Source organism: Lepidochelys kempii, chromosome 5 (assembly GCF_965140285.1).
Source record: "Lepidochelys kempii isolate rLepKem1 chromosome 5, rLepKem1.hap1, whole genome shotgun sequence".
Classification (NCBI taxonomy): Eukaryota; Metazoa; Chordata; order Testudines; family Cheloniidae; genus Lepidochelys; species Lepidochelys kempii.
The window spans coordinates 92,477,059-92,496,508 of record NC_136384.1 but is presented as its reverse complement, the minus strand read 5'-3'; the positions used below and the strand labels follow the sequence as shown (position 1 = coordinate 92,496,508).

The 19,450-nt window shown below is 42.9% G+C and overlaps 1 protein-coding gene across 2 annotated transcripts in view; it reads right to left on the bottom strand.

The window, feature by feature from the left end:
• Nucleotides 1-19,218, bottom strand: part of FRMD3 (FERM domain containing 3) — a 222,264-nt gene extending 203,046 nt beyond the window's left edge. For both annotated transcript variants that reach the window (XM_073345076.2, XM_073345077.2), the window contains exon 1: nucleotides 18,739-19,218. In XM_073345076.2, the coding sequence (XP_073201177.1) occupies nucleotides 18,739-18,888 (150 nt within the window). In that variant the 5' untranslated portion in view covers nucleotides 18,889-19,218. The remainder of the gene's footprint in view (nucleotides 1-18,738) is intronic.
• Between the last annotated feature and the right edge of the window lie 232 nt (nucleotides 19,219-19,450).

Below are 19,450 nucleotides of genomic sequence, written 5' to 3'. Positions count from 1 at the left end.
CTGTAACCTTGGAATCTCTCCCCCAATCTCACATAGGCTGCCTCCAAATCTTGCCTCTTCCTCCTCCACAGCATTTATTTTTCTCTGCCCACCCAGCCAGAATACTCTCCCAAGCCCTTAGCTTTGTCTCAGTTATCGTAACCCCCTTGTCTCTTCCCTTTTGATATCCACATTGCTCCTTTTCAGCCCATACAAAATGAAGCTGGCTAAGATCATCCTTTTCGTCTGCTGCTCTATGCACACACTCCCTCCCTCTCCCACCTTGAAATCCACTGATGCAGTGGAAATAGGGAGAATCAAGTTTAACCTTCCTGTCCTCACCTTCAGGACCTTTTACAACTGTGTCCCTCCCTACTCACGTTCTTTATCACATCGCCCAGAGGTAGATTAGGGGTTTGTGGGGCTCTGGGCCAGAGCAAGTGGGGGCACCTCCCTGCCCTTCCATCTGCAGTCTCCCTTGCCCCTCCCCCCAGCACTCCTACCAGGGAGCAGGATTGCAGTGCAGGGGCTTTCCCTGCCCCAACCTGCCTGGTGCTACTGTCAGGGATTGGGGTTGGGGCACAGGGGCTTCCCATGCTCCGGCAGGAGCACTGGGCGGGCAGAGTGGTTCTGGGCACCCATTTTTCCAGGGGCTCCCCAGTTGGCTGCGGACCCTGGCATGGCCCCATTGGCCCAGTACCTAGTAAGTCACTGATATCAACATCCTGCTCTACCAGTCTTAAGCCCTTTGTTTGCTTCTCCCACAATTATCTTCATTCTTTTTTACATTGCCCTTACACACAGAAAACCCACCCCAAAGGCTATTCCCCCTCTTCACAGTCCTCCCCTGCAAGCCTGCTATGTCCATATCTCCCTTTATATGCAAGGTGTAAACCAATTATTTCAAAGTGTGAAGCTCTGAGCTTGCATCCAATGAAGTGAGCTGTAGCTCACGAAAGCTTATGCTCAAATAAATCTGTTAGCCTGTAAGGTGCCACAAGTACTCCTTTTCTTTTTGTGGATACAGACTAACACAGCTGCTACTCTGAAACCTTTTCTTTTTGTGAATTATAAAAGTTTCCTAAGCAAAACAAACATTTTTTTAAAAAAAAAAAAAAAAGGCCATTTTTGAAGTAACACCTACAGGAAATGCCAGCAAATGATAGCTAGGCTGAGCAGCAGTCTGAGACAGTAGATATTATTTATTTTTAAATTAGATTATGTGAAGCCACTGAATTGTGCACACAGGTAACCTAGGGTATGTCTACACTACGAAATTAGGTCGAATTTATAGAAGTCGGTTTTTTTGAAATCGGTTTTATATATTCGAGTGTGTGTGTCCCCACAGAAAATGCTCTAAGTGCATTAAGTGCATTAACTCGGCGGAGCGCTTCCACAGTACCGAGACAAGCGTCGACTTCCGGAGCGTTGCACTGTGGGTAGCTATCCCACAGTTCCCGCAGTCTCCGCTGCCCATTGGAATTCTGGGTTGATATCCCAATGCCTGATGGGGCTAAAACATTGTCGCGGGTGGTTCTGGGTACATATCGTCAGGACCCCGTTCCCACCCTCCCTCCCCCCGTGAAAGCAAGGGCAGACAATCATTTCGCGCCTTTTTTGTCTGCTGCCAGCCAAAGATGTAAAGGATAGATGGAGTGGGTCAGAACAAGAAATAGACCAGATTTGTTTTGTACTCATTTTCCTCCTCCCCTGTCTAGATCACACTGCAGTCAGTCACAGAGAAGGCGCAGCGAGGTTAATCTAGCCATGTATCAATCAGAGGCCAGGCTAACCTCCTTGTTCCAATAACAACGATAACTTTGGTGCACCATTTCTTATTGGAACCCTCCGTGCAGTCCTGCCTGAAATACTCCTTGATGTACAGGCACACCCTTTGTTGATTTTAGCTCCCTGAAGCCAAACCTGTAAGCCGTGTCGTCAGTCGCCCCTCCCTCCGTCAGAGCAACGGCAGACAATCGTTCCGCGCCTTTTTTCTGTGCGGACGTCATACCAAGGCAAGCATGGAGGCCGCTGAGCTCATTTTGGCAATTAGGAGCACATCAACCACCACACGCATTATCCAGCAGTATATGCAGCACCAGAACATGGCAACGCGATACCGGGCGAGGAGGCGACGTCAGCGCGGTCCCGTGAGCGATCAGGACATGGACACAGATTTCTCTGAAAGCATGGGCCCTGCCAACGCATGCATCATGGTGCTAATGGGGCAGGTTCATGCTGTGGAACGCCGATTCTGGGCTCGGGAAACAAGCACAGACTGGTGGGACCGCATAGTGTTGCAGGTCTGGGACGATTCCCAGTGGCTGCGAAACTTTCACATGCGTAAGGGCACTTTCATGGAACTTTGTGACTTGCTTTCCCCTGCCCTGAAGCGCATGAATACCAGGATGAGAGCAGCCCTCACAGTTGATAAGCGAGTGGCGATAGCCCTGTGGAAGCTTGCAACGCCAGACAGCTACCGGTCAGTTGGGAATCAATTTGGAGTGGGCAAATCTACTGTGGGGGCTGCTGTGATGCAAGTAGCTCACGCAATCAAAGATCTGCTGATATCAAGGGTAGTGACCCTGGGAAATGTGCAGGTCATAGTGGATGGCTTTGCTGCAATGAGATTCCCTAACTGTGGTGGGGCTATAGACGGAACCCATATCCCTATCTTGGCACCGGAGCACCAAGCCGCCGCGTACATAAACCGCAAGGGGTACTTTTCGATAGTGCTGCAAGCTCTGGTGGATCACAAGGGACGTTTCACCAACATCAACGTGGGATGGCCGGGAAAGGTGCATGACGCTCGCATCTTCAGGAACTCTGGTCTGTTTCAAAAGCTGCAGGAAGGGACTTTCTTCCCAGACCAGAAAATAACTGTTGGGGATGTTGAAATGCCTATATGTATCCTTGGGGACCCAGCCTACCCCTTAATGCCATGGCTCATGAAGCCGTACACAGGCAGCCTGGACAGTGGTCAGGAGCTGTTCAACTACAGGCTGAGCAAGTGCAGAATGGTGGTAGAATGTGCATTTGGACGTTTAAAGGCACGCTGGCGCAGTTTACTGACTCGCTTAGACCTCAGCGAAACCAATATTCCCACTGTTATTACTGCTTGCTGTGTGCTCCACAATATCTGTGAGAGTAAGGGGGAGACGTTTATGGCGGGGTGGGAGGTTGAGGCAAATCGCCTAGCTGCTGGTTACGCGCAGCCAGACACCAGGGCGGTTAGAAGAGCTCAGGAGGGCGCGGTACGCATCAGAGAAGCTTTGAAAACCAGTTTCATGACTGGCCAGGCTACAGTGTGAAAGTTCTGTTTGTTTCTCCTTGATGAAACCCCCCGCCCCTTGGTTCACTCTACTTCCCTGTAAGCTAACCACCCTCCCCTCCTCCCTTTAATCACCGCTTGCAGAGGCAATAAAGTCATTGCTGCTTCACAGTCATGCATTCGTTATTCATTCATCACACAAATAGGGAGATGACTACCAAGGTAGCCCAGGAGGGGTGGTGGAGGAGGGAAGGAAAATGCCACACAGCACTTTAAGCACAGCACTTTAAAAGTTTACAACTTTAAAATTTATTGAATGACAGCCTTCTTGTTTTTGGGCAATCCTCTGTTGTGGAGTGGCTGGTTGGCTGGAGGCCCCCCCACCGCGTTCTTGGGCGTCTGGGTGTGGAGGCTATGGAACTTGGGGAGGAGGGCGGTTGGTTACAGAGGGGCAGCAGTGGCAGTCTGTGCTCCAGCTGCCTTTGCTGCAGCTCAACCATACACTGGAGCATTCTGGTTTGGTCCTGCAGCAGCCTCAGCATTGAATCCTGCCTCCTCTCATCACGCTGCCGCCACATTTGAGCTTCAGCCCTGTCTTCAGCCCGCCACTTACTCTCTTCAGCCCGCCACTTACTCTCTTCAGCCCGCCACCTCTCCTCCCGGTCATTTTGTGCTTTCCTGCACTCTGACATTATTTGCCTCCACGCATTCGTCTGTGCTCTGTCAGTGTGGGAGGACAGCATGAGCTCGGAGAACATTTCATCGCGAGTGCGTTTTTTTTTCTTTCTAAGCTTCACTAGCCTCTGGGAAGGAGAAGATCCTGTGATCATTGAAACACATGCAGCTGGTGGAGAAAAAAAAAGGGACAGCGGTATTTAAAAAGACACATTTTATAAAACAGTCGCTACACTCTTTCAGGGTAAACCTTGCTGTTAACATTACATACATAGCACATGTGCTTTCGTTACAAGGTCGCATTTTGCCTCCTCCCACCGCGTGACTACCCCCTCAACCTTCCCCCCTCCCTGTGGCTAACAGCGGGGAACATTTCTGTTCAGCCACAGGCAAACAGCCCAGCAGGAATGGGCTATACTGAGTGTCCCTGAAGAAAAGCACCCTATTTCAACCAGGTGACCATGAATTATATCTCACTCTCCTGAGGATAACACAGAGAGAGAAAAAACAGATTTTGGTTGAATGCCAGCAAACATACACTGCAATGCTTTGTTCTACAGTGATTCCCGAGTATGTGTTACTGGCCTGGAGTGGTAAAGTGTCCTACCATGAAGGACGAAATAAGGCTGCCCTCCCCAGAAACCTTTTGCAAAGGCTTTAGGACTACATCTAGGAGAACCGCAAATGCCAGGGCAAAGTAATCCTTTCACATGCTTGCTTTTAAACCATGTATAGCATTTTAAAAGGTACACTCACCAGAGGTCCCTTCTCCGCCTGCTGGGTCCAGGAGGCAGCCTTGGGTGGGTTCGGGGGGTACTGGCTCCAGGTCTAGGGTGAGAAACAGTTCCTGGCTGTCGGGAAAACCGGTTTCTCCGCTTGCTTGCTGTGAGCTATCTACAACCTCCTCCTCCTCCTCTTCGTCCCCAAAACCTGCTTCCGTATTGCCTCCATCTCCATTGAAGGAGTCAAACAACACGGCTGGGGTAGTGGTGGCTGAACCCCCTAAAATGGCATGCAGCTCATCATAGAAGCGGCATGTTTGGGGCTCTGACCCAGAGCGGCTGTTCGCCTCTCTGGTTTTCTGGTAGGCTTGCCTCAGCTCCTTCAGTTTCACGCGGCACTGCTTCGGGTCCCTGTTATGGCCTCTGTCCTTCATGCCCTGGGAGATTTTCACAAAGGTTTTGGCATTTCGAAAACTGGAACGGAGTTCTGATAGCACGGATTCCTCTCCCCAAACAGCGATCAGATCCCGTACCTCCCGTTCGGTCCATGCTGGAGCTCTTTTGCGATTCTGGGACTCCATCATGGTCACCTGTGCTGATGAGCTCTGCATGGTCACCTGCAGCTTGGCACGCTGGCCAAACAGGAAATGAGATTCAAAAGTTCGCGGTTCTTTTCCTGTCTACCTGGCCAGTGCATCTGAGTTGAGAGTGCTGTCCAGAGCGGTCAGAATGGAGCACTCTGGGATAGCTCCCGAAGGCCAATACCATCGAATTGTGTCCACAGTACCCCAAATTCGAGCTGGGAACGTCGATTTAAGCGCTAATCCACTTGTCAGGGGTGGAGTAAGGAAATCGATTTTAAGAGCCCTTTAAGTCGACATAAAGGGCTTCACTGTGTGGACGGGTGCAGGTTTAAATCGATTTAACGTTGCTAAATTCGACCTAAAGTCCTAGTGTAGACCAGGGCCTATATAGCCATGCAACCTTATTTCCCCCCCATCTTCCCTCCTGCCCTTGTCTCGTATATTCCCTTGTTATAACTTGTTTCAAAATTAGATCATAGACACGGGAAGAGTTTACCTGTACAATTGTACAGTGAGAACTATTAGACAATAGCACAAACTTCCAAGTGAAATACTAAATTTCATCAGAGATTATTTTAGACTTGGACTAGGTAAGGCCCTGAAAAATATGCTGTAGGAACAAACCTGCATCTTCAGGTTAATGAGTTTAAGGACTATAAAGGATGAGTTATATCTTAGGGTTTTTTCGTCAGTCTCTGATTTCTACATTTCTCTGGTTAGCCAGCCAAACATAGAACTAGAGTGTCTTGAGACTGTGTAGATTACTGTTCACATTTCACTTAGCTGTGCCGTTATTATTAATGCTCGGTTGGAAGGATTTTGATTACATCCTTCCTTTAAACCTCCCCAGTTCCTATGGCTGTTTCTGAGGTACAAACTGTGAGACAACGTAGGAAAATGAATTCAAGAATCCTAGCAACGTGAGTGGATTCTCCAGTCAAAACAAAACAGGATTTCTCTAGTGACTGATTCAAGTATAGTTGGTTGTTTCATTAGCTTTATGTTAATGGACAAGTCTGCATAATGACTCACATCAAGCACTTTCTGTTCATTTTCCAGGATGAAGCTAAAGAAAATTCACACAGATGGAGTGAGCAAGAGAAACTGGCATCCGTACGTTTGATGGTGTACACCTATTGGCTCACTACGTTTTCCAGCGTAAGTCCCAGAGGTGGCTCATGTTCAGAATGGTACTATATAATTTAAGCTCTCATCCACAGCTCTGATTCACTCTCTCATTCTACATTCTAAGAACCAGTGAAGGATAAGATTCTCTGATGCATCTGTCAGTACAAAAACAATATACAAGTATTACAGTGAGAGTAAGAAATGTGTCATATTTGTAATACATGATCTCAGTGTAACTAAACATGGCAGGAAGCAGAAGTGCTGATCATTTCTCTATGTACAAAAGCAACATTTGAAGCTGCCATTTACTTCATTAAACAGAAACACAATGGTCAATTAAATTAATTTACACAGAAAAGCTTAAGGAAACAACTAGAACCTGGGTCTCCTCACATTTCCATGCACCTGCTGCATCAGTTAGAAAATAATTCTAAGTACGTATTTAGCTCTGTGAAAGAAAATAAGATTCCCGATGAGAGATGTATATAATCTAAGGTTATGTTTTCACTGACAGAGATGTGTTTTTACAGTGAGATATCTAATGCATGTTAGCTATCTCTCTGTAAAAACATAGTAGAGACAAGGCACTTTAGTTTTACTGTGAGGCAAACTATGCACTGTCATATCACAGGTGGGTAGGGTATAGTACGAACCTTGTGGGAAGCACTGCAAATGTCTTGTTTGGGATTTGCATTTTACAGCAAAATACGGTAACCTGTGAAGGATAGTTAACACTTGTTTTGTTAAAACAGAATACATGGGGTCAAAGAAGAATCCTACAGCCCTGTTCCTGTAAACTGATCCCATTGAAGTCAGTGTGGCTCCCCAAAAACACAGGTGTCTATTCACATAGAACCGGTTGCATAATCAACGTCTCAGTGTAAATTAAGGCCTGGATTCTATAAATACCTTGTGCATATAAGGACTCCCAATGAAGTCAGTACTTTCACTAGTTCAAACCAGCAGTAATGGTTTACAATATTACCTACACTCTTAAAATTTCCATTGAGAAGGATAACAGTAATGTTATGCACATAAAGCTTTCACCATTTTATACTTCCTTCATTTTAGAGTGCCTCACATGTACGACAAGTCTTTCTTACGTGGCTATTAGGATTGCATCTTTGTACATATATACACTCTACAACCCCGATCTAAATCATATGTACTAGTTTTCCTAAAGAGTGATCATCAATTTGAAACTGCTTTTAATTATTTAACAAAAAAAACCTGCACACTGTATTGGAGGTACTACACCTCACCTGTAGGTTCTGCTGCTCATTTCTGTTTTATCATTTTCCTGTGTTGTTGGGGGGGCAGGGGCGTTTAGTTGGTTGGTTGCTTTTTGTTGTTTTTTTTTATATTACACATGCACACACACGCCCACCCCTGTATGAAAGACCTACACAGATAAGTGTGCATACAGATTTTTTAAAGGAAATAGTGAAACTAGGTGCAAAATGTTGTCAAATGCACAAAGTAAATGAGCTGGGGGAAAACCTCGGGGGGGGGGGATCTATTCTTCCTCTAGTCTCTCATTGTATCGCCTATGGTTACTACAGCAGGCCAATAAAATTTCCAGATAAGAGCAGCTTTTTACCTTTGAAATGCATGGACTTCTCAAAACTAGATTGATTTCCTTAGCTTAAGCTAAGGAAATCAATAAACAAGGAACAAATATAAAAAGTCTCCACAACAAAAAGAAAGATACATGGAGTCATTTTAGCATGCTGCATCTTCAGTGAAACACAGAACAGCAGCCACTTCACAGCTGTTGCTACTGTCAGAGAATAGGCCTCTGTACTTAAAGGTGCACTACAAAAAACAAGGTGAAAACATTCCCTTCTGCCAGTTACATCGCTACATACACAACACTAAATGACATTGGGGGTTCCAGATTTATTCCTGCTATGTGACTTCCACATCAAATATACTTTGTTTATAAGAAAAAGGATAGAATTGCTTATTATCAATACTGCAAACTACTGAGCGCCCCGGTAATTCAACATCACTAGTAATAAGACTGAAGTCAGAATTTAAACAGTTCTGTGAAGGATGTTCAAGCCTCAATCCCCACTCCTGCATAGTGTAGGAAATCTCAAAGAAATAAAAAGCTAATAATTAACAAAATACTTTATGTAACACTTTCAATTCTAAGCTCTCAAAGAAATTTACAGAAGTATTGAGTATTATTTTTGCCCCTTTTTACAGGGGGAGAAACGGAGATGAAGTGAGATCAAGCAATTTACCCCAAGTCATAGAGCAAGTCAGTGGCACAGTTGACAACAGGAGTCAAAATACAGATTCCTCATGCTGTGCTTTCAACATTAGACCATGTGTCTCCTACTTTTACATTCTGATTGGTTAATAGGCTCCAATAGAATATACACATACAGTATTTTTATTATGTTAACAACAGTATTATGTAAAAGGATTAATTCCTTACTGGTTAAGAAGATTTTGAATAAACCACACAGTGCTAGAATTTATTTTACTATCCTGTCTGCAACAGTTTAAGTCTCTTTTAGAGTAATGCTAACAGATTTTCAGCACTGAAATATACGCAAAGAGAAGCAAAGGGGGAAATGAAGGTTTGGGGGGTTTTTTAAGCAAATGATCATTACCCTTTCTACAGGAATCATTCATTTTTGTTTTATGGTCATACTGCACTGTTTCCAAGGTAAGCAGAGAGTATAAAAAGACCCATTAAGTGTTCTGTTTTATCTCAAGTTTCCAGGGTCACTTTCAATGACATAGCGAGTTTTCCTTTTCCTCTAAAGTAAATGTTACCAGAATATGGATTTCCTTATAACAATAAAGTAATACTTTGTACTTCATGTTTTTCATCCCTCAACCTTTCTTAAGTAAGCTTCACAATACCCTGTGAGGTCAGTAACGATTATACATATTTGCAAGGATCATTTCACTCACTACTGAAGTGCAGCCAACTCTGGGGTTGGAATGCAACAGCTGTTTAACAGTATACACAAACACCAAGATTTTGTTATCAGCTGATGTTTATACAAAATAAAAATAAAGTTAAAAAGGAAACAAGATTTGCATGGGCAAAGAAAATGGAACAAGACTGGATATAATAATCAAAGGTGGGGATGTAGGAGAGATAGGTCATGTAAAGATTTGAAGAAAAGGACCACAATATTAAACTTGATTTAACAGGCATGGGATTGGAACAGGAGCAGAATGTGGTCTAATATGCAGGCATGGAAAATTATTTTAGCTGCTCAATTCCGGATGAACTGGAGAGAAGCAATGGAAAACAAGGAAGCCAGAGAGAAATAGGTTGTAGTATTTAAGACATCAGCTAAACAAAGCATAGACATGCAGTGTTGGGATTAGTAGGAAGTGATGTATTTTCACCATGTGATAGAGAAAGGAACAGCAGGGTTCATTTGGCGACAGCTTGGATGTGACAGGAAAGAGAGAGAGAGAGAGAGAGAGAAAGGAGTCCGAGATGACCGAGGTTATGAACCTTGGTAACGAAGGATGGCAATAATTGTCTGCACCAGGTGAGAAGAGAGGAAAGGGCTTAGAAGGCAATGGGAAGAGACAGAACTTATCTACAGTATGTTTAATTTGATAAACCAGGACACCCAAGAGATAGCAATGCCACAAAAGTGCAAGTATATTTCTACATCAACAGGAATCATAAATAAAAGAATATATCAGATACCAACTTTGCTCATTATCTGGCCTGAATGATTGAGCCGTCGTCAGCTATGTACAGCCTGTCAGATGGTGACAATCTAAATCTGTAGGGAGAAAACGCAGAGATCTTATTCCCCTCTTCTCAGAGGGATTCAAATCCCTTTTTTTTTTTTTTGTGAAAGATAACTTACTTGGCCTCCATCAAATTATGGAAACATGATTTCAAAGAAATATAAAAGTTTGGATTCAAGTGAAAGCAACAAAAAATCCTAAATAGGATGTTTCCACACTGCTGATTTGTTCTGGCTCTAACCTTGAGTGCATTATTCCTGTTAAATGATCTCCCAGTTCATCAAGTGGTTGATTATATCTAGACAGAACTGAGCATCTCAGAATGCCAGAAGTCCCTATCTTGTGAGGTACACAGTACCTGCAGTTCTCTTGCAAGACAGGGGAATCCATGAAGTCACTAGGAGTGGGAGATGCTCTATACCTCACAGGAGTCACTCAGCACATAACAGGATCAAATCCATTATTTGAGGAAATTTCAGTTGTGCTGGACTGTCTTATTTATGTTGCTATTTTTTTTCCTCCACTGGCTTTGAGGGTTTTTTTATTTGTATTACAATAGTACCCATAACGTGCTAGGCTTTGTCCAAATATATAGGATGACACAGGCTGCACCTCTAAAAGCTTATGTTCTTGGAAGAGAAACAACTAATGGAGGATGGGTAGAAATCAAAACATGATTATACATATGATTATTTTAAATTAGTATCAGCTACTCCCAACTTCCCCTCTAACTAGTAATTATTAACTGGCTAATTTTGTGTAGTGAGAAGTGCATTTTTAGCTCTTTCCTTCTTCACATAATCCGTAACAATGATAAGTCAAAATTTTTGGTACATAAGTGTATTTCAACGTGACAGGCAATTTGGGAAAAAAAAAAAAGGACCCAAAAGGTTATTATGTGAGTCTAACGGCATAAACAGAGATCAATTTCTATTCAGGCAGGTACATTTACTTCTAAATTTCACACTAGAGAGAGAGGGAGAGAGAGACTGGTATTGAACAACAAGACAGCTTTGTGATATTAATAAATATCTTCAAACCCTATGAAGGTAAGAGTCAAGATTTTTTATAAATAGGAACTGCTAATATGTTTTTTGGTTTATATACCTAGCTAATAACAGTCACTGTTTTGTTTTGTTTTTTATAATGGAATTATTCAGTTCTTAAAAGGGCACACAATACGTCTACAAGTGTACAAGAGTAGATCATTGTAAGCCTGTGCAATTGTATGAAAGAACAACAGAAATCTAGTTTAATACATACAGGCACAGTCTCAAATTGATCAATGGGGCTTTTGACATCCAGTTCTTGTCAAGTGCACTACTAATAATTGCACAGCTACTAATACAGACCACAGTATCACACCTTTAAATGTATCAATAAAATGTGACATGAAACACATAATTTGCATCCCCTACCTACATCTTCTATCTCCATTTCCTAATAGCTGAATTGTTACAGCACTATCAAGCAGCTCAAGGCATTTGCAGGTTATGGCTCTGACATCACTTACAGGATAAATATAAATTCACTAAGTCTCCTGCCTGCTGCCTATATAATCCCTTAACCTTTCCCTTTCCACAGCTAAGGTTCGTCATCTTCATCCCTGGCTTCTTAGCTCTCTGATTTCCCTTGTTCCCCTCTCCTTCCCATTTACTTTCCAAGTTGTCAACATCTCACACGTCTTCACAGTGGGCGTCATCTCCCAATGGACACTGGTCCTTCATCGCAAAAGCTTGCTTCAGCCGACTCTATTGTTCTTCACATTTCACCGAGCGATGAGAATTTTAAAGAGAACCCTTTGGTTAAAGTTTATTTTGTAAATTGATATATTTCTGTAAGACGCAACGAGAGAATATATTAAATTTATTCAAGAAGATGGGTCCACAATTATTAATAGAAAGATACAGGAGACTGCGAATATCACATTAAAAACCAACATGTTAATAGATTCCGTAAATTACAGCAGTGAACACGTGTGCTCAAGAGAAAAGGTAAAAAGAAAAAACCTGTTCATAAATAATTTATCAGTTTCACAATCTAAAATAAGTCAGAAATATTTTCTGCAAAGGTCTGTAGAAAATTGATATAGAAAAGTCAATGTAAAATTGATGGAGCATTCACAACAGATTGTAATGACCACTCTCAGATTTGGTCTTCCCCATTCTTTTTTTAAGTCATACACTAAGAGGTGTAAGACCTATGAGCAGATCATAACCAAAGCAGAAGAAAGTTTGTTTTCCTTTTTGAACTGAAAACAATTTTTTCCATACCCTTTCCCCCCCCCCTAATTTGACAGCTGGACTCACCAAGATATGTTTTAATGATAATTAAATCATTTATGTACCAAAATAGTAATGTAATGAAACTATAAGCAAATATACACATTTCTATTCAGGAAAGATCAACTCAACTGCAGCATCTTTTGTTGAGAAGGTCCTGTTACTGGAGTTTTACAGCTCAGCTGACTGAAGCATAAGGAGATCAAGTAACTTGCCCCAGGTCATTCAATATTTTTACAAATAGTCACAAAGAAAGTAAAAAGAAAAGGAGGACTTGTGGCACCTTAGAGACTAACAAATTTATTTGAGCATTCGTGAGCTACAGCTCACTTCATCAGATACATTCACTACCAGCTTTAATGTCTCAATCATAAAGTATTATTTGGAGGTGGGGAGCTCTTTCACACCAACTTTACAGAGTCTCTTAAGAGGGTCAGAGCAGCTGGAGTTGAAAGACCTGAAATGCCAGAAGCTGTTAAAGGCTATCAGATTGCAGTGTAATTTAAATTAGAAACATGTTACATTTACTAGCCTTTCTGGAGATGAGGGTTAAAATTCTACCTTTGGTCATCTATGAAAATTTAATGGTTTCACAATGTTCATGACAGACATTTGTTCACATAAAAAACCCACTATACAATTTGATAGTCCAACATAACACTCTCTACTCAAGAAAGATCAGATACTGGAATTAGCACGTGTATATCAGGATTAAAAGTATATTGGAATAATTAAGGCTCCAATTCAACACAGTATACATAAACCCATACTTAATTTTAAGCATGTCAGTTAGTCCCATTGAACTCAATGTTTGTACAGAACCTAGCACAGTGGGGCCTTTGGGCACTATTGCAATATAAACAACCATAATAATAAATATTGAAGAACAGACCCACTAGCACTTAAAATACATAGTCTCTAAGAACATGTGAGTCATAAAGCATCCTATCATCTACTCATTAAGGTATTTAGGTTATGGTGACAAAGTTTAAATCAGGATACTTTGATATTTTAACAGAATATTGGCAAAACCAAGAACAGAATCCCTGTTTGCTTTGCACAACCCTCTGGGTTTCACGGTTCCTCAACAAATTCTTACTGTTCTGAATCTGATTACAGGAAAAGGTTCTAAATCCTATTTTACCATTATCCTCTCCTAAACCTTTACTGAAATCCCTTTAGTATTGTGCTCAGTCAGGCAGGTCAACTGCCTTTTGCAAATGGAAAAAGACAGTGACCACCGTACCTTTAGGTTATTTTCCATTCTGTCTACCTTTTAGCTATGCAACTACAGCTTTACCCTACCACTGCTGTAAGACTATCAAATGTGCAGGTCCCAGAACGGCTTAACCCATAAATTTAAAAAAGTGGGAAACAAATGTCATTGCAAGAATTAGTTAAACCTCAGTCCCCAACTATTTCCTGTGTCACTCCTCACTTTGTCTAATTTGCACTCATGAAGCTAAAGAAAGCAATATTTTGAATTCTGACCTTTGAGCTACATACCTAGCCCTAAGCTACTTGATGACCTACATGAAGACAGTTCTACAGCCTAGTTGGCTAGAATCTGCAAATGCATGATTCATATTAGTCTCTCCCCAACCCACTCCATAGTATTTCACAAAAAAAAATTATTTCCAGCAGTAGACACTATTAGCCTCTTGAGTGACCAAAGTGCCACTGGAAAGAACCTTAATGCTTAAACGCAAATGCTGTTCTTATTTTTCCTTGAATCCCATTACATTTACACAAAGAAAATTAAGCCACTTTTTAAAATCCAGTTAACCCCGAGTGCCCTTATGGTTTGGCTGAAGAATGTGCAATTCTGGTTGCACCTTTTGTTGGGCCAAATTCTGCAATGAAGCTGTGAACAGGTATACAAATGAGTATATTTGTTTAGCTTTATGTTGAAGTGCCTATTGTGAGCTCTAAAATAACTCCACACCTGTAACCTAGCTATGGTCAAGGGTATATATTCAAATAGGATTTGGCAGTGTAGAAGTTTTGAGCCAGCGCGTTACAAACTACATATAGCTGCATTTCTCACCCACACCCCCCAACAAAGCACAAACAGAACGTGGGCACCTCTCTATTTCTTACTACATCCATACCGCCAGTGCTCAGATTCTGTATTTGAGGAATTAGGCTCTACTGTTCTGTTAATGATCAAAACATTACCGTCCAGTGTTATCCAGCTGTCACAACTCTAGTGTTACTGCTGTTACCCCACAGCACACAACATGGGCTGCTCTCTCCCTTATGAATATGCAGCATTTGGATAACATAGCTAACATGCAAAAAATTTTTGTCCAAACAAGTTTTTCCTCAGTGATTCTGGGAAGGCATGCAGGAGTTTTGTGAAAGTGTGAGGATGTCTACTATGGTGCATGGAAATTTTAAAGTGTGTGCGTGGGTGCTCTGTTTGTGTGTACCACTGAAGAATCGGCTGAATTGGATTTTCCTTTTCACATGCCCTATTTTGGACAAAATACACTTCATTCTCCTGCTACAAACACATCTTTTTGCCCTCTGAAAGCAAGTGGCATTGCATCTGTTCTGCATATCCACTGAACGCCCTATTGGGAAAAGTCAGCTTACTTTGCTTTCTATACCTACCTTCTATTCATCTTGCATACAAAGATGAACTTAGAGTGTCAAGTAGGTTCCTGAAGAATTTTGTCCATTCAATTAAGTCCACACACATGACGCAGAAGCTGAAGCTTGGATTTTGTTCATTTGTTAGGCCTTTTTAACTTAACTCCATTATTGAACAAAAGGAAATGTGTTTTAGGCAAGGCCCTCTATGTTCCACAGTGAAGTACCTGGATTTTTGACAGGCTGGAAAAATTGTGTGGCAGATTCTATTTAAAATTTTAAATAGAGATATTTTAAATTTCAATATTAAAATACGATCAGTACAGTAGCTATAGTCTAACAATTCAAATTTTATATTGTCTCTGCATATTCAGTTTTTGATACACTAAAGATTTTTGCATTGACAAAGTATAATTGCACTGTATATGTTACTGGGGGGAAGGTGGAGGCTTTGCCAGCTAAGCAAGAAACAGTTTGGACTTTTGGCAGATGGGAGAGAATGGAAGGCAGTTTGGGATTGTGAAACATACATTGGCTGGACTTTTTGGCTAAAGTGCTCAGCAGTGAAATAAACAATGTTGACATTTACACAGTCATCCTTAGGTTTCAGAGTCCACAACCCATATAGGAAAATGAAGATCTTCACATCTCTTAGATCTATTGTTTTGGGCTGTTTGCAGACTCCAGAAGACATCATTTATAATCAGTTTATGTTTTCAGGGTTGTCTTCATAACTATGACAGTTAAAAAGACTTTAAAATGTTGTTGTTTTTCTACATATATCGTTTTAATACCACAAATGCAACATTTTTACAGGATAACCTGACTGGTTCCATTACCATAATAAGCTAATCACCTGGCACTCACTCTGCTAAGTCCCTAGAGGACTGCACCTTTTAGCCTTCTAGACCAGAGGCCAGATTCTCAGCTGGTGTAACTGTAGCTCCAGTAAGTATATTGAACTAGTCTGATTGCAGTAGCTGAGAATCTCAACCTAAGTTCTTTGTTATATAGAGATACTCTTTTTTTTCCCCCACTGATGTCGGAGATGTGCAGCTTTTTGCAGTATTAAGCTCACACAAGTGCCATTCTGAAGGACATCCAGGTTCATGCACTCATTAAAGCTATGATGTCATAACTACACTGTTCAATTACCAAATAATTTAGTACTGCATGTATACGATGTCAGTAATTCCCTGATACTTCTAGGCATTTTACAAGATCAAGAATTAAATTCTACACTGATTTACACCCTGAACAATCCCATTATGTGACAGTCAATGTAGCTGCCCAGGAAGTAAACCAGAACAGAATTTGGTTCAAGCAAAACAAAAAAAAGTTGAAAAATTCATGGGTCCTGATTTTCAGAGGTGATGTGCACTCACAAATCCTAATGACTGTAATTCAAGTTGTGGGTGCTCAGTATCTCTGGAAATCAAGCCTGTGGTGACCTATGGCCTAGCAAAGGAAAAGCAGCACTCTCTTCTGACATGAAGGGCCAAATCAGTGAAGTCAGTATGGTTACCATGGTTACACAGGGAAGAATTTGGCCTCAAATGCTTACAGAATTCTCTGCATTCCTCACGAGAGGACCATATCCGAGTTTGGGTTTTATTAGGAATATTTCCATTTCACCCAAACCGGTCTGTCAAAATTACCACCACAGACAGACAACAAACTCTGCTCCATTAGAAATTTCACAGGCTTTTCTACATTGTGTGGTTCTCTCAAATGGGTCTGTCTTTTTTCAGGCTGGTAAGAGCAAGGAAAGGTGAGCACAATTAAATCACCCTGATTTTAACTGTTCAGCTGTGTTAAATTTGATTAAAAATCCTCATGTGAGGAACTATTCTCTACCTTAAATCATGGGAAAATACCAAGAAGTTCACTTCATTCCTTCAGATATGGTTCACTTTGAATGCTATGAACTTTCTCAATGCTCAGTATTGCCTAAGCGCAAACACTTTTGGATCCTGCTTTCAAAATAATGTTTTGCTGACAATGGTAATGAGGTCCATCCATCACACACCATCATAACGAGGAACAGGTCAAACACTTCATTGGTGCAATGCTGTTGTACTGGAGCTTCTTTTATCCTAGGAAACTTTAGGTACAAGGAATACTGCCCCCCCGGCTTTATACATATTAATAACATTTTTTGTCCAATAGATCCAACAACACTTGTAATTCATGAAGCTTCTCTGATAACTCTCAATAGGAAAATTGAGATTACTTCATGAGAATATTGAACAGAACCAGATTCCAGGCACTTCAAAATAAATGGAGGGGGGGGTTAATAAATTCTCACATGGTTATTGGTCACTTTGCCAGGACAGAGTGGAATTAAAAAAAAAACAAAAAACAAAAAAAACGCAGCACATCAGTCCATAGTGTATTTCAGATGTAAATTAGCATATCTGCTCTTCTGTTAAAGACACCCTGAATATATTTCCTTCATTGTACACAGCAGGAGCAGCAGCAAGGCTGCCAGAGGGCGCAGCATCTGCTCATTCACATAGGAGGTGCTCTCCAGTCCTAGACAGCAAAAATAAAGGACAGGTGGAAAGGGCATCCCATAGGAACTGCCTACCACTTTGCCATTAACAAGTGATGTAGAGCCTAACGATAAGTAGGCCCTTTGGAGGTGAAAGGGGGTCTGGCTGTGACCGAATTACTTACACAGATCAAAGCACAAGGAAGTACTTATTTCCTGTGCAACAGGGCGGCAGCCCAGCTGTTCCCAACAGCAGGGTGAGGTCTGCTGCTGCCAAAAACCAACCAACACACCACACAAATCTTTCAGTGTGAAGAAGGAGATGGAATACATAAGAAAAACTCCAGGATCCACCACTATCAGAAAACAGAAATGCAATTTACATTCATAATCAATAGCTAATTGCTCTTGGCAGATTTAGCATTGCAGTACCAACTGTAAACTGTGTTATACTTTCTTTGTTTCTTTTTTCCAAGGAAATAAATATTTTCCAGTATGTCACCGAGACACAAACATTACACACACACACACCAGATTTGTCCCTGGCATCACTCCTGCTAAGTCAGAGTTACAACAGAACAAACTACTACAGCCAGCATTTCCGTTAGTCAGTTCCTAGATGCTGGAACTAGGTGTGATGCTGCACTCCCCTGGTTTGAAGGGGTTTCCATCATACACAGGGTTTACAGTTTGGTTCAATGGCTCTCAGCACTCCCACTATACAAATTGTTATTCCAGTGAAGTTCGTTCATTTGCAGTACAGTACTGTCCTTTCACAGCAATTCTCTAACAGTTTTTCTTCTGGCAGTTTTCCCCAATCACACTCTCTCCCGTAACCACTCTGTTTATTTGGCCTTTGCTTTCCCTGTCTGCTTCTCTAGAGGCTCTCACTCCCTATGTATATAACTTCTCCATACACCCGTAGTGAACACACCAGGCAGTGTGCGTGTGAGAGAGAGAAGAGAATAGAACTGGATGGAATGACACACCTGGTGTAAATGTCAATGCACGATTATGTGCTGAAGAGCACATGGGCTAAAAGGAAAGAGCAGACGGGGGTATGTTACCAGGGAAGGGAAACTATATTAAGGGGGCCAGACCTGTAAGTGCCCCCAGCGTGGTTGATCTTACAGAGGGACCTGAGGGGCCAGAGGGTTGGAGTATTGTGTTTTACAGCCCTGGGGCTGCCTGTGATTTAGACCAGGGAAATCCTTCCCACTCGCCCATCTTAGGGCACTCCCCACCCCATACCCCCCCACCCAGCAGGCACCTGGATATGGCAGGAGATCTCAGAGTCGTCCAGCAGCCGGATGGTGCATTTCATCTCCTGGCTCAGGGACCTGATGCTCGAGCTCCGGAACCGGATCATTTTCATGGTCCTCCTGCCGCCTCTCCTCATGCACTCGCAGGGGGCGAACATGCACCAAAGCCCCCGTGGGGAGCGAGCCCAGCCGCCCGCCCGGGCACCTGGAGCCACCCACCCCGGGCCGCGCAGTGCAGCTAGAGCAGAGCTCGGCGGCCGCTCAGCCCCGAGGCGGCGGCTCCAGCCGCGGAGCCGACACCATCCTGCCGCCCTTGCCTCTGCCTGCGCCGCCCGAGCCCGGGCTCTTCCCCGCAGCCAGACCCCGGAGGGGGCGCGGGCGCGCGCCGGAACCACAAGCCCCGCCGGCGTGTGAAGAGAGTGGGAGCCCGGGGTCTGCGCCAGGGGCTGGGACCGCTGCTGCTGCTGCTGCGTCAGGCTCTGCTCGCCTGTCTCCAGCCCAGCCTCAGCATCCCTCCACCCCTCCCTGCCCCGCAGCCCGCCGTTGCCCCTCCCTACGCCTCCTCCCCCTTCTCTCTCTCTCCCCCTCTAGCTCACCTCTTTTCTCTCGCGCCCAGTCGCCACCTCTTGCCTGTCGCTCTCCTTTCCCCTCTCACATTCTCTTCCTCTCCTCCCTCCATTTCTTTCTTCTCTTCCCTGCCTGCCTTCCTCCTCCCATTTT